This window comes from Schistocerca cancellata, chromosome 5, assembly GCF_023864275.1.
Source record: "Schistocerca cancellata isolate TAMUIC-IGC-003103 chromosome 5, iqSchCanc2.1, whole genome shotgun sequence".
NCBI classification, from domain to species: domain Eukaryota; kingdom Metazoa; phylum Arthropoda; class Insecta; order Orthoptera; family Acrididae; genus Schistocerca; species Schistocerca cancellata.
Window position 1 is genome coordinate 625,214,048 of NC_064630.1, and position 15,910 is coordinate 625,229,957.

General features: G+C 39.7%; 1 protein-coding gene across 1 annotated transcript in view; it reads left to right on the forward strand.

Annotated features, from left to right (window-relative positions):
- LOC126187440 (transcription factor 25) overlaps nt 1–15,910 on the forward strand; it is a 152,458-nt gene that overhangs the window by 111,381 nt on the left and 25,167 nt on the right. The window contains 1 exon segment of the mRNA XM_049928520.1: nt 3,986–4,411. Within this exon segment, the coding sequence (XP_049784477.1) occupies nt 3,986–4,411 (426 nt within the window).

Consider the following 15,910-nt stretch of genomic DNA (forward strand, 5'->3'; position numbering starts at 1 on the left):
AAACATTGAAAGAATTAGAAATCTTAAATGAAAAGACCAGTGATTAAGTATTCATGCGGTTGTTGGTATTGTAAAAATTGACACAGTTCGGCAGATTTTACGTGGACATTTCTACAACAGTAAAGTTTGTTTAAAAGTGGTGCTCAAGAACCTTACATCTGTGAAGTCATTTTTGGTTAAGTGTGAGATCCATGTGTTGGAACATCCTCCCTAGTCACCAGATTTTGCTCCGTGAGACACATTTTTTTTCTCTTCCTGAAAGTGAAATCTGCACTGAAAGCAACAATATTTTAGTGTGTTAAAGCCATGAAAGGAAAAATCAATGGAATCTGTAAATATGCTTTCAAAAGATAACTTCAGGTACTCGTTTGAGCAGTGGAAAATTCCCATGGAGTAGTTAAGGGTTTTGGAGGGGATATTTTAAAGGACATAATGTAAAAATTATTAAGAAGTAAATATAGAGACTATTTTATTTATTATTATGTGCTTGGTGCAGTATGTGATGATCCATGCTGGTGGTGGTCAGATTTGGTTGACTGGAAACTTGACTATGATTATGCCCGCCATCACATTCCCATGCCATCCATCATCAGACCACTGTCACATCCGAATGTCCCATAAATTTGGATATTGCACAATTTGACCAGCCGACTAAATGGAGACCCACTATATGAGGCCTCTTTCAAACTGTCGTGTATGACAACTCTGTTTCACATGAGTACACAGGATCCCTGGGTCCCTCACAGTGATCACTCAACATCTGAAACTCTTCATAACCATTATACTAAACCAGGCCTTGTGTGTGTGTGTGTGTGTGTGTGTGTGTGTGAAGTTACATTGACTGACCATGTCTTCTGGGTGCTTTACTTTTTTAGTGGGCAGTGTATTTTGACATTTGGAGGAGGAGGTTGGTGACAGAAGTGAAAAGGCCTCGCTGCATGAAAAGCACTGACTTGCTTATCATATCCATGACATTCTCTCCACTATCATATGATATGAAAAGGCTGTCCTTCATTGAACTTTTTCAGTATCCTCCATCAGTCTTATCTGGTGAGGATGCCATATCACATAGCAATACTTTAGAAAAGGATGGACAGGTATAGTGCAGGCTGTGTCTTTAGTTGATTTGCTGCAACTTCTAAGTGTTCTGCCAATAAAATACAATCTTTGATTTGCCTTACAACATTCTCTGTTTGATGCTCCCAATTTATGCTGTTCCGTCATTCCTAAGTATTTAGATGAAAAGACAACATTTAAATTTATGTAGATTTTGTGTGACAGAAATTTATTACTCATGTGGATAACCTCACACTTGCTGCTGTTTAGGGTCAGCTGCTGATTTTCGCTCCATGCAGATAGCTTGTATAAATAATTTTTTAATTCGATTTGATCTGATAACTTCACTACACAAATTGTTTGCCATTGATACTGACATTTATGAAGAAAGCTGCTCAACATGTATTTTTAAATCATTTATATAGATTAAGAGCAGCAGAGGACCTATAACACTTTCTTGGGGAACCCCAGATATAACTTCCATTTCACTATGTGACTTCCTGTCATTTATCAAAGATTGTGACGTTTATGTGAGAGAATTGTGAATCCAATCGAATAGCTGAGCCAGTACTAGATATGCCTGCAATTTGATTAGAAGCATTTGAGAGGAACAGTATCAAAAGGCTTCTGGAAAGCTAGAGATATGAAATCAACTTGAGATCTCATGTCAGTAATATTAATCACTTCATGTAAATAAAGAGCCAGTAGCTTCCCAAGAACTGATTTTTTTTTCTGTGCAGGTTGTGTGCCAATAGATCATTTTTTTTTAAAGGTATTTCATTGAAAGAAGAAATTTTGATCAATACATAAAACTGAGTAGGATTCAGACTTTATTTCAGCCTGTAGCACAGAAAACACTGCAAGGAGAAGTCCACTAGCAAGGGCAAAGCTCAGTTATCCAGATTTTTAGTAGTTGGTCTGAATAGTAGTCAGTTTTGTAACATAGGCACCCAAGGAGAACACGTTGAGCAAGGAAATGGAGTAATCCCAAAAATAAATAAATTACTCTCCGTTTTGCCATGGTTCCTCGACAAGACTGAGTAACAAAATAACATCCCCAGTTTCGTGATGATAAAAAAGAAACACTGCATGCTTGGATACACATGCATGGCTCCTCTCATCAAATACCCATTGTTAGCTTTAAAGCAAGTTTAGTCAATCTTTTTTTTTTCTACTGCCCATTTTTGTATCTCTGTTAATAGTAAAATTTTCTAACCACCCACCAGTTCCATGATATGCTGATTTATAAAGTAGAGAAGCAACTTTACTTTATAAAAATTTGGACAGCAAAATTACAGCAACGTTTAATGATGTACACCTTACCTTATCACTGTTTATAAAGGTCTTTGTGGACTCTCACCTGCGACATAACTATTTCTTTCAGTATGTTAATATGAGGGTTGGAACTTTAATAGTGGCAACTATTTATACACAGCTCTTGCAAAATAGATACATGTTTCAAAGATTTACTGACCTTCAAAGTAGTCACCAGCGTTGTGTATAACCCGTTACCAATGATGTGGAAGTCATAGGATACTCTTAACAGTGCCAGTTGTGTTGACAGTTTGAGCGGCATGGTCTGTTGCCCGACAAATTTGTAGCAGTTGTGAAGCGAATGCCATAAAGTGTTTCCTTCAGTTTAGAAATAGAGTTGAGCTCATGAGGGGATTAAGTCAGGGGAGTGCAGTAGGTTGTATAGCACTTAGCAGCCCCATCAGTCAAACAAATCAGTAACAGCTTGCACTGTATGTGCTTGAGCATTGTCCTGCAAAATGATGGCAGGTCCTGCAGAAAGTGTCCGTCACTTCTGTCTCTGTATTGTTCATTTTTGGAACACAACCTACGACCAGCTTAGAGACAGAAGTGATTACACTTTCTGCAGGACCTGACCATCATAGATGAAGATTTATCTGTAGATAACTTGAGAGAATGAGTATTCTGTACTTGCTCTTGAATTTCAAGAGGCAGTATTTTATGTGAAAGGAATTATGTGACTCGCGTTTTCAGAAGTATCATAGCATAGTTTTTGGAACTCCTGTAAAATATTAGTATTCTGGAGACTGAAATTGCTGATATGATGCCTGACAAGTGTTTTTTGTCTTTAAATATTTCACATTAAACTCAGCACTATCTATACTGGAAAGTGATGAAAGCATCCTCACTGAAATCTTATTTTATTGGTGGGTCTGTGGTATAAAATTCTTCATTAACATTTTGGAGAATGGGCACTTAGATGAATGTCTTGGCCTAGAAAACTGACCATTTATGCAGTTATTTAAAATTTAAAGAATTACTGGCACAAATTTAATTGATATATCTTTAAGAGTAATACATACTAAGAAAAGAAAAAGGACCAAGCGTTAAGCCTTTACTTTAGTTCTTTGATAGAGTATAAATTTTTAAATAATGATGACAGAAAGTATAATTGTCCTTCAAAAAAAAGTGTGAAGCGAGTTATTGAGCAATTTTTTCCTCTTTAGCCCCCAAAATTTCTTGCTCACTCAACAAATGTGACATATTTGTAGCAGGATTACAGGAAACTGCGAAACCTGATCAGTATGTGCCCGAAATTACATCAGCATGATCACATAGTGGCTAAGCTGTTCACAATACCACATAACACTGAATTAACTTTGGTTTTCATTGCATATTTTGTTTGGTTAAATCTGGAGTAAGTTTAGCCTATTGTATGTCATCATTGTTATTGTTACGGGGTATGTTTCAACTGTGTGACGTGTTCAAAACATCACATTCCATCACACTACTGCCCCTTCATTCTCTCTCGCTCCCCCCCCCCCCCCCCTCTCTCTCTCTCTCTCTCTCTCTCTCTCTCTCTCTCTCTCTCTCTCTCTCTCTCTCTCCCTCCCTCAGTTCTCTCTGATTTTATGAGAAACATTAATATAGACTTTATTGTATTCTTTTGTTACAGGGCACTATTCATCACTATTTTTAAGCACTTGATGTTTGTAGGCCAACGTGCATGTTACCGAACTGCACTGGAATTGTGCAAAGTTCTGCTTTCACTCAACTTTGCAGATGATCCATTGGCTGTTGTGTTGTGCATAGATTTCTATGCATTACGATCACAGAAGTATGCATGGCTTGTTGCTGCTGCTGAGGAATGGGAAGCAACACGGAATGTTTCACAATTACCAAATTTTTCATATTCACATGCTCTGGCCCTTTACCACCTGGCTGAAGTAAATCAGTGTGAACTAGATGCTTCAGATATACAAATTCAAAAGGCTCTCATAATGTTTCCTGGTGTGCTGATGCCTTTGTTGGAAAAATGTTCAGTGCAGCCTGATCCAAGGGTAATAAGGCATAACTTTTTCACCTCACAGGCTGAAAACAGGTAAGAAACTGTGCTGCAGTGCTAAGTATGTGATGAAGGAGAAAATATCTTGACTTATCAGAGAAATGCTGTCAATATCTATAAAACTTTTGCTTTTGAATGACTGGTCAGTTCTTCAGGAGGCGAAATTCCGGTACTCCCAATAGACTCATTTAAAACTGAGAAAGTTATTCCTAGTTTTTGGAACTGTTATTCCCCTCCTAAGGGAAGAAAGAGGGTAGGTTGTGGAATGTAAAAACTAATGTTGTTTCCTCAAGTGAATTTTCTATTTGATACATATTTTATTATTGTTATCTTAGTACACATTCTAATATTATACAAATCAAATCAAGTACAAGCTTAACCTTATTATTAATTTTGTTCATACAGTTTTTTTTAAAACTCGGGCATCTTCTGTGTATTTTGTTTAACCAAGCTCTCAGTAAAAAAAATTCGTTTGGGTAGTTTATTGCCAGTGGAATTCGTCCAGAGTTCCAGATTAATGCTTTCTGGTATTCAGCGGTTAAAAAATGGCTGAGATAAGTTCAGACATTCCTTATTTCTTTTGTATATTATCCTTATTGAAAATGTCCCAACTACAACTACAGGTTAAGAAAGGGCACAATCTGGCATTATACTCTAGTGATTAAAACTGTGAAATAACTTACCCTGTGAACACTTGAAAAGATTGAGTATGTCATATTTTACATACAATACATGTCACCAGTCCCCTGAATTCCTAAAGTAAGAAGAAAATTCTTTCATCATGACAGTGGACCTTAACTGTGTTCCTACTCATTAGCTCAACATCTAATCTTCTTTTATGGATTTATATGGAGTTAATATTGCTTTCCAAAGTTTCACTGACCATGTACAGAATGGCCTCTTGAGATAAGAGCTACAGGAAATTGTAACAGTACAAAATTATTTACCTCTGAAGTAAATTATCAACAAAATTTGCTTCCTTCCTTTTCTTGAATTTGCAGGTTTGTTTTCTGTTTTTAGTACAAAAGATGGGGAAGTCCCTGAATGAATTTATTCAATATTTTTGAGAATTACTTTTTCAAATAATTAATTCTAGTGTATATGATAAATTGTATGAAATATATTCTCTTTAGATCACAGTAACTTTAAATTTGATTAAGTCAGTTGATGCATATTTAATTTTTCTTCAATTCAAATGTTGTCTGATATATTCCAGTTTTGTAATGCAAATAAATTTATTAATAAGTAACACTCATTCTGAACATTTTTACCGAGCGGGGTGGCGCAGTGGTTAGACAATGGACTTGCATTCGGGAGGACGACGGTTCAGTCCCGCGTCCGGCCATCCTGATTTAGGTTTTCCCTGATTTCCCTAAATCACTCCAGGCAAATGCCGGGATGGTTCCTCTGAAAGGGCACGGCCAACTTCCTTCCCAATCCTTCCCTAATCCGATGAGACCGATGACCACGCTGTCTGGTCTCCTTCCCCAAATCAACCAACCAACCAATCTGAACATTTTTTTCCCCTCAAGTGACTTGCCTCACAGTTAAACAACCTCCACTGCATACAATTTTGATTGAGAGATGAGTGCTAACTTTTTCTTTACAGAACACTACAGAATTGATTTACCATAAACATTTATCATTTTATTTTTACAATAAAGAACAAGGGATATATTGACAATGCTGCCGCAGTTGTTTTGAGGCTATTGGCTTTCAACTGAAAGAGCACAAAAGCCTGTCTCAGATGAAAAAGGTAACACCATATTGACTTGATTCCCATCATTTGCACATCAAAATATGAATATTTACTTGTTGCTGCTCACACAAAAAGGCTGCAGCTGCACTAGCACTAAAATGTGCCCAAAAAGGTACTTGGCATTGGCGAACCTGAAGGAATCGAATTACTAATTTGCTGAAGCAGTCACTTTATTCAATGTGTTTGCTACCCTTAACATAAGGTAGAATGAAGAAAGAGGGGTGTTAATGGTGATTAAGTCCGGCAAGGTGGGGGGATACAAGGATTTGTTGGAGGGCAATTTCCTATCTCTGGTGGAGTTCAGGGAAAGTGGCATTATTTGGGAAAAACAAAATAGACCTTGTGATGCAGCAAGCACTCGCTTCCCTTTAGGCAAGCTGTAGACCATGTTCAGCAACTGAGTATGGGTGTTCCCAAGGTGGACAGTCCTTTTATATTTATGCACAAGTTCAGCCAGTTTAGTGTTGGTATAATGTCTATATAAAATACTGTTAGTGGAGACAAATTACCTGATAAAAAAATGTGCATTGTTTTGCAAGTTGGTCACCCCGTTATTGAAAGATTACCCATTGATGGGGCTGTAGTACATGGTAGTGGGTGGGTGCATGGGACAGTTTTTACAGTGGGGACAATTGCAAGGGTTGGTACATAATGGTTTGGAAATTTTATAAGATTTGACTAGGATGTTACTGAGGTTAGGAGGCTGATGGAAGGCAACAGTGTGTGATGGTGTGGAGAGGACATCAGGGGGAGAGGATCTCAGTCCAGGGCTTGACTTAAGACAGTCATTGCCTTGACAGAGTAATAAATCATTGAGGCATTCAGTGCCTGAGTGGTACAGAGTGATGAGGGGGTGTTTTTGAGTTTTGAGTGTTTTGGAAATGGAAACTTTGTTAGTAAGTGGATAAATGGAAGATACTGCTCTGGAGAGGTGGCTACTAAGATGCTGCAGATGCGTAGGCTGCAGGAAAGGGAAATTTGATGTGGAATGAGTGGCAGTTGTCATAGTGTAGGTATTAATTCTTGTTGTCCTCCCATGGTAGCTGAGTGGTCAGCGCAACAGAATGTCAATCCAAAGTTAAGGTGGCACTTGCTTTGTGTGAGACAGCTTAAGATTAGGCTCAGCGACTAAATGACTCATTGTCACACTACAAAACCAAAGGTGTAGTATTGTACTCAGTGGTTCCTAGGCTTTCTTTCTGTTGCTTATAACTTGCTTCATCTATGGCAGTTATTTCTCAGAGTGAAAAATGCTGAGCTGCACTGGTCTTTGGAGTCCATGTTAAACTTAAGCTGCCACTGTAATTGGCACAGTAAGTCAGTTAGAGGTTGGAGGAAGGGAAGGCCATACCACTTTCAATATGGCCATGCCAAATGAACTTCTATGATGTTCTCATCTTTGGTCTGTAGACAGATTTATATTGTTATGTAGTCATGAAAGAAATGTATTACTGTTTCTGATAGACACATCAATATAATGCTAACTTCTGAATGGGACTTTTCACATAGTGGAATTCTTGTTGGTGTTCCTAGTATCTCGACCTTTGTCCTGTACCAAAGTTTATCAGAAATTTTCATACCTTCGCTATTTATTAACCAGACTATAGTAGTCTCCGCTATTGCAAAATTCCCCAAATGCTGGAACGAATTCCAGAGTGTAGGAGGAGGAGGAATCAGCTGTTTGTAGATCAGGAGAATGTGCCGCTTCCTTTGTGGGACATAGGTTATGGAAGTGGAGATAGCCGAAACTGCTTGGTGAGCCATTAATGCAACATCACTGTTCACAGTACTCTTTTATTTATATTAGTACAGAGACAGGATTACAGGAGGTGGGAGGATATTGCCTCTAGATATTGTTGACGGCATCCAGGACACCGAGCTCCGCGGTCTTGCAAATGCTAGCTTAGGAGCGAACCCAGCATGTGTTAGCAGTGATGTTCAGTGTTGTCAGTAAAACTGGCCCCAAAGTGTGTAAGGTGCAGCTCCTGGCGGCCTTACTAACTCGTGGTAGCCGCATACCACTCCAGGAAAGACAGTGTTCAAACCATAACATCCAGCACAGCCAAAGTCAAAAGCGTGTGCCTGCACTGGATGGTGATCAGAAATGACGGAAGCCCTCGGGAGCCATTACACAGCAACAGAGAGACCATGCCACCCTAGCCCATGCTTGAATATGTGCATCACTAGGGAGGTAGCTGTTATCAGGAGGAAGACACTTAACGGGACCCCTAATGGTGCAAAGGCACCAAGTCGTCTGCACGTGGTTTTCAGCACAGGCCTTTGCCTGTTGCTACTGGAGATGAATTTGTTGGTAGGTGACTGGATACGTCATCTGGCACTGCAGTGTCCTCCACCTCTAACTCTGCTGCTGAGGAAGGTGGTGATGGTTGGTGTCACATACCCAACTCGATATGGTCATATACAGAGAACATCTGAGAGTGAGGGTTTGATTTTAGGTGACATTTTATGAGTGTTTGCTGGCTGGTACTTCTCAAACAGCAGCATCCCACCCAAGAGAAAGACAACATGCTGTAACAGCTGAGTGTCATCATTCAGTGGCGGTGACTACATTTGTTCACCTTTTCTTGTTTAATCAATCCTTGCATGAGCCAAGTCGGAACTGTAGTATTGGCCAGCATCACCCTTCAGAGCTGCTGACTAGCTTATTCTGCTTTGTCAGCTTCCTGATGAATAAGCATTCTTTCTTTGTGAATATACCTTGGAAATGCTGCCTGGGCTGCAAACTGACACTTGCTTCCCTCTGTATGACATTTTCAGAGCATAACAAGAGAAGCTCATCGTACTAGACTGAATCGTGGTGTAACACTCCTTCCTGCTTGAAACACTTGGTCTCCCATGTGGGACCTGTGTACACTTCTGGACACAACTGTCTTAACACATTTTGCAGATTGGTGTAAAAATGCAAAGTTTTCCTCATCTTTCTATTCTAATCCATAGTGTAAACCACATAATTCATTGGCTGTTCCTTACTATTAAATGTTTTCGGCAACTGTTGCTCTGGGAGCTTGAGAGCTGGGGGAGTTGTCTGCTTGTAGTAGACACAGATTACATACAGCCAGGCCAAAACTGCAGTGGTACCAGAAACACACACACTCACATTCATAATCATAACTCGTTGCTTAAAGTGGTGTTGCTGAATGTGCTGAAACATGTGCACAGTGGTAAAATGACCTTCCCATGGGGCTATCAGTTCACCCTACAAATGGAGGAGATGTAGTCTTAGGGTATTATTTAAGGTGGTCAAGTACTGAATGGCACCATCTGTAAAGGTTTTCCAGCTATTACAGCAAGGGCTGTACCGTATTCATAAGTCATCCCAGTGACAGTAGTTGGGAGCTATATTGCACGTTGGACTATTAATTAATATCCCACTTGCTTTGTCATTCTAGCTTTGTCATTCCCTTGGGACGACCTTCTTACAAGGGAACCTCCCCATCGCACCCCCCTCAGATTTAGTTATAAGTTGGCACAGTGGATAGGCCTTGAAAAACTGAACACAGATCAATCGAGAAAACAGGAAGAAGTTGTGTGGAACTATGACAAAAATAAGCAAAATATACAAACTGAGTAATCCACATGCAAGATAGGCAACATCAAGGATAATGTGAGCTCAGGAGCGCTGTGGTCCTGTGGTTAGCATGAACAGCTCCGGAACGAGAGGTCCTTCGTTCAAGTCTTCCCTCGATTGAAAAGTTTACTTTCTTTATTTTCGCAAAGTTCTGATCTGTCCATTCGTTCATTGACGTCTCTGTTCACTGTAATAAGTTTAGTGTCTGTGTTTTGCGACCGCACCGCTAAACCGTGCGATTAGTAGACGAAAGGACGTGCCTCTCCAATGGGAACCAAAAACATTTCATCGCAAGGTCATAGGTCATCCAATTCCTCCACAGGAAAACACGTCTGATATATTCTATATGACATTAGTGACGACATGTGCGTCACATGACAGGAATATGTTGTCGACCCACCTAACTTGTAAACTTGGCGAATGGGTAAAAAGATTCTTCTACCTTGCCCGATTTAGGTTTTCTTGTGGATGTGATAATCACTCCCAAAAATGTGATGAAAACATAAGAGTTTGTCACATAAACTGCAACAAATGAATGCAACAGTTTCACAGTTGCACAGTTTTCCCTGTGCTCTGTCAAAACATATGTTTTTAACGTTTTCAAATTTTTTCGTGTGTAGACCGTCAAATCCTGCATATGTCCAAGCAAATCTGAACATATCCTGGAATTTTGGAGAGTGAAGTTGTTTGTGTGTGAGTGCCTGAACTTTGATAATTGTCTGAAAATAAAAAAATTGAACTTGTCACACGAGGCAATACTTGAACCAAGGACCTCTCGTTCCGCAGCTGCTCATGCTAACCACGGGACCACGTCGGTCTTGAGCTGATGCTATCCTTGATGTTGCCTATCTTACGAATGGACTACTCAGTTTGTATATTTTGCTTATTTTTGTCATAGTTCCACACAACTTCTTCCTGTTTTCTCGATTGCTCTGTGTTCAGTTTTTCAAGGCCTATCCACTGTGCCAACTTATAACTAAATCTGAGGGGGGTGCGATGGGGAGGTTCCCTTGTTAGTAACAATTCAGTGACTATATCTGGAGAAAATACAGAGTAATTCCATTGCATTTTGACACTTTGGAAGTTTGGTTGCTGCATCAGAACATCTCTTCGAAATCCTGATCCATTTCCGCTACCTAAAAAATTTGTATCTCATGTGCTTCCATGTCAGTCTGGACCATATTGTTTGTGCATAAGATAATTCTTTCTCTTTGGCACAATCTGAACTCGTCCACTGACATCAACACATAGCTTCCTCTCTCCCATTGGAGATTAACAAGACATCCTGCATCTTTACTTACCTTCTGTCCCCTTTTAGTCTCTTCTTACCTTTTGCCATCTTCATAGATAATGGCACTGACACTTCAAGTAGTGTGTCCAGATTAGCCTTAAACTGTTTAACTCATCCTATGCAGACAATGGAAGTTGAAATTAGTAATTGCAACTTCATATTCACAGGCATTGTCAGCTCTCTGATTCGTATGGCCCTGGTATTTCTTCATTTTGCTCCTAGATGTATGTGAAGTTGCTAGTGTGACCTATTGGCCAATCCTACATTCAGATAACTTAACATTATGTTTCCTGATTCTTTCCTATCTCTCAAGAACTCACTGCCGTACCCTTCCCAGACAGCCTTTAATGTTTTTTGCAAAATTTTTTATGGATTCTCCATTTTTCTCAAGGTTAGGTTTAATAACTTTCAAAGATGATGGCTCTACTGTATAACATCTCGTATGGTGAGAGCCCAATACTATCGTGCACTTTCGAATAGTATGTGGCTACAACATACGGTAGATAAATGCCCTAGTCGATGTGATGACTATTCAGATAACTTACTATTTTACCAATAGTATGGTGAACATGCTCAATCCTCAAGTTTACCCTAGGGTGGTAGGGCCTACTTCTTAACTTCGATTCCGCCATAGATGACATAATTGCATAATCAATTTGGATACAAAGTTGGTGTCCTGATTTGTAATTATCGTCAGGTAAACCAAATTTCGATAACTAGTTTTTTACTGTTGCTTTTGTTACTGTACTCCCTTGTTGATTTGGGCTGGTAACCACTGCTGTGTAATCAGAAAATTAGTCTGTGATGGTTAACAAGCAGTGGTTACTCTTCGGTGTCCTGCTAAATTGATCCAAAATGTCCATCCCCACCATTTAAAATGGTGTAGACACCTCTGGTAATCTTTGAAGTAGTATTTGTTGAGGTCTGAAATCGGCTTGTTGTACACATGGCATGCAGTTCTTCACGTACTGGTCGAGGTCTCGTCTTCGCATTCTCCACCTAAACAGTTTAGCCATTATGTGCCCCATTGTCCTTTCCCCTCTGTGTCTTGCAACACATGATTACGAGACTCTTTTAATACTTCTTCCTTCAGTTCCGCAGATACCATGATGGTGGCCCAAACTTTGTCATCCTACCTATAGTCAGATTAAAATTACTTGATAGTTGACACTTCATGCATTGGAGCTGTTTTCCTCCAATCAAAAGCACTCAACACTACACTCACACTCATTGTTGCCAAATTGCCAAAAAATTGATGAATTCAGTTCCATTCCCTTGTCTAGCTCTTTTTTTTTTTTTTTGGGCGGTTTGGATCCTAAATCCTGGGTGTGGATCTTTTGTTTTGTATTTTATCTCACATGATAAAAAAAAAACACACATACACACACACACACACACACACACACATACACACACACACACACACACACACACACACACACACACACACACACAGAGAGAGAGAGAGAGAGAGAGAGAGAGAGAGAGAGAGAGAGAGAGAGAACACTAACCAAACACTACTGGATCCTTCCACACAAGACATGATTCAGCATCACATATACAGTTATTACAATCACAGAGATTAACTTACATTAGAGAACTTCACATGACATTGCATAAAGCAGAGTTTTAGAAGGCTGCAATTCATTGTTTTGATAGGTTCACCAGTCTTAAATGTAACAGCAAGACTTTGATTATTATTTTTATTAAATTAATTAATTTTCCTTTTATTGACTTTATTTGTTCTCATTTTTCTTCCTATCATTCTGTTTTCATTTGGAGTCTGCATGTGTCACCTATAATCTGCAACCAATGGCCATTGTGGCAGCTTGTGGAGCCACTGTGAGGATAGTTTCAGGTAACCATTGACAGCAAGAAGTTACAGGGGGCTAAGTAGGCCATACACTGGCATGGTTTAACCCCCCCTCCCTTCCTCAAACACTCCGTCCAATAATCATTGTAATATGGCCAGTGCATCCTTAAGTCCAAAAAGCATCCACCAATATTGGTAATGCCCACCCGGAATGATAAATGCTGTCTTCAGCCAGTCCACTGTCTAACTTGTGGAAACCACTTTTCAGTTCCGTTGCTGAAAAATAATTGCATTCACCCAAGCTGTCCAATTTTTCCATAATATTCAATATTGAATATGCATATTTCACAATTATAGCATTTAAGTAACTATACTTGGAACAGAATCTGTATTTCCTCATCCCGCTCTACTAGTTTTTTGGCCACAATGATAACGGGTGCTCCCCACAAGCTACCACTCCCTTCAATAATGCCATTCTTCAGCTGTCAATTGACGAGTCCTCCATTGTTGGTTGCATGTGTTGAGGCATTCTGTATGGGTTGTTATAGACAGGATGATTAACCGCCAGGAGGATCCTATGTTGCGTGGTAATGGTCCACTAATCTTGAACAAAACTGTGTCAATAGGATTTCTATTGCTACCTTATCTTTACCTTTCAAATGTTTCACTTTTTTCACATAATGCAGCTGCATTTGTGATTTGCTTATGGCAAAGGTCCACAACTTGATCTGTCTAAATCGTCATCCCCCAGGATGTCCAAAGTGGTAATAATCATTTCATCAGTGCCAAAATTATCCACACTAACTGGGACCATTTGTTCTCCATTCACTTCCTACACATGTGGCGTGCTTCTAGATATAAAAGTATGTGATATTGCCAACTTGTCATTGGGTTCCAATGGCTATATAGCAAAGAAAATATCACTGAGTAGGGCAGTTCCTCCCCTTACCCAGAGTAGTTCTCCTGCACCATTTGGCACTTGTTTTGTGAGCTGAGCCTTTATGATTGTTTATGCATTTTAATTGGTCTCACTTTCCTACTAGGTGAACTTTGTAACAGTGTATCATTTACAGAGATCTCTCCTAGTTAGGACAATGTTCCGCTTAATTTGATAGTATGCTGCAAAAGATGCGTTTTTGCATGACGCTTATTTAAGCACTCTGATGTACCTTTACTTGATATGCACGCGATTTCAGAGATTACACGTCTGTACAGTTCACAGTGCTGCTTATAGAGGCCAGCTGGGTTGTTCCCCTGGTGCACTCTAGTGAGCCACCAAAGAAACAGCATTATGTAAGAGATCGCAAACAAGTGCTCGGCCTATTCTGTAATCTAGATTACTGTTGCCCATTCTGTGTGTACAGTGCTAAGTGCAACCTGTACTTTATTGCACCTTAAACTGGCTCTGTAAAGTACTATGTTCATAAATCATGTTTGTTCTTGCTATAACATGATCCCACCCCATTATTGCACAGTACCCCTCGCCAACATGTAGCAACAAATCCGTATGCTCTTGACAGTTCCTTGCTCCAATACAAAAACTGTGCAACATTGACCCCCAGTGATGCCACCTCATTGTCACCTATTCCATGTGATCTATAACACGGTGAGGAATTCAGTCTCTTCCTTCCAAAGGGTTCAAGACTCACTAATGACTCTGTAGCCATGTGTCCACTAAAATCCCTGTTCCATACTGTTCACCATGCTGACTAAGCTGTATTCTCAATGTGCAAATATCTTCGTAGCATTGACTTTCATTGGGAATGTCATTTGGCAGTTGAGGAAAACATGTTGATGTTCAACGACCTTCTACTGCCCTACTTGTTATTCGTATAATGCCGTGCATGGTGTTCTACCACTTCACACTCCAGAGGCATTGCCTCCAAATAAGGGCCTCGCATCCACACGTGCAATATTTTACCTCCAAGGAAAAAACGCTTCTCTTATCCTATACTTCTGTTGCTATATGCACCTCCTCTGGCTGCCTAACAACCTTAATGGCAGCAGCCTAATCCTTCGGATTCTCCATCCACACTCTACTCGACATATTGGATGGAGGTACCCTCAAAAAACACACTTAACATATTCTGTACACTGCCTCTTGGAGGATAATTTTTTCTACCACCTCATACTGTGTCAACTCACAAGTTTTTGCACTTATCTTCCTCATCGTATCCGAGAATGCTTACACCAATTCGTTGTACTTCTGGGATGTTCCATTAAGCTGTTCCTTAAAGACTCTGGTACTGTTCTATTTACAGTAGTGCTGAGTGCCTCATCCTATCCAAGAATGCTTACACCAATTCGTTGTACTTCTGGGATGTTCCATTAAGCTGTTCCCTAAAGACTCTGGTACTGTTCTATTTACAGTAGTGCTGAGTGCTGCCAGTTATGAGTTGCTGAAATGTGTGTGTCTTTTCAACCCTTCATGGTACATTAAGTATATCTTTGCCTCACCCATAAATTATCATAATTTGGCTGTGTCCGAACATACTTCATCCAACCACTCCCGCAGCCTTGCATTAGTTTCCAAGTTATCAATAAATGCTGACTTATCCTCAGTTGCTTTACTCAAAGAAAGTGTAACTAGACTAGCTGCAGCCAAATTTAATGAAGAAGTAAGTATGCTAAATGAAAATTTTGTTTCTACTGCTCCAGCTAGTTCACCCTGTCGACCTACTTCGCTGTCTGTCTGGGTATCCATTTTGCCTTTGCAAAGCAGCGTTACTTTCCTTCAATTCAGCTACTTGTTTCACCAAGAATTGAATCACTTCCTCTGTCATTATTGCTCATGTTTGTAAGCCTGGTATTTGTGCAACCTCTATCAATCAGGAATACAATACATCTAAAGAACACAAAAAATGAAAGATAACTATTACAGATTCCATATAGTCATGTGCCTCATGCCAAAAATGTTGGCAAGTACTACATGTTACTGACACTAACTGCATGCAACAAAATATGTGATCTGCCAGGTTACATTGCTGTCATATGACTGGCCATAAATAGTGCTCCCTATAATTTTGCTTAAACTGGGACATCCGCAGGTCCTTCAGGTTTCACAAATCACACCTGCAGGTTTC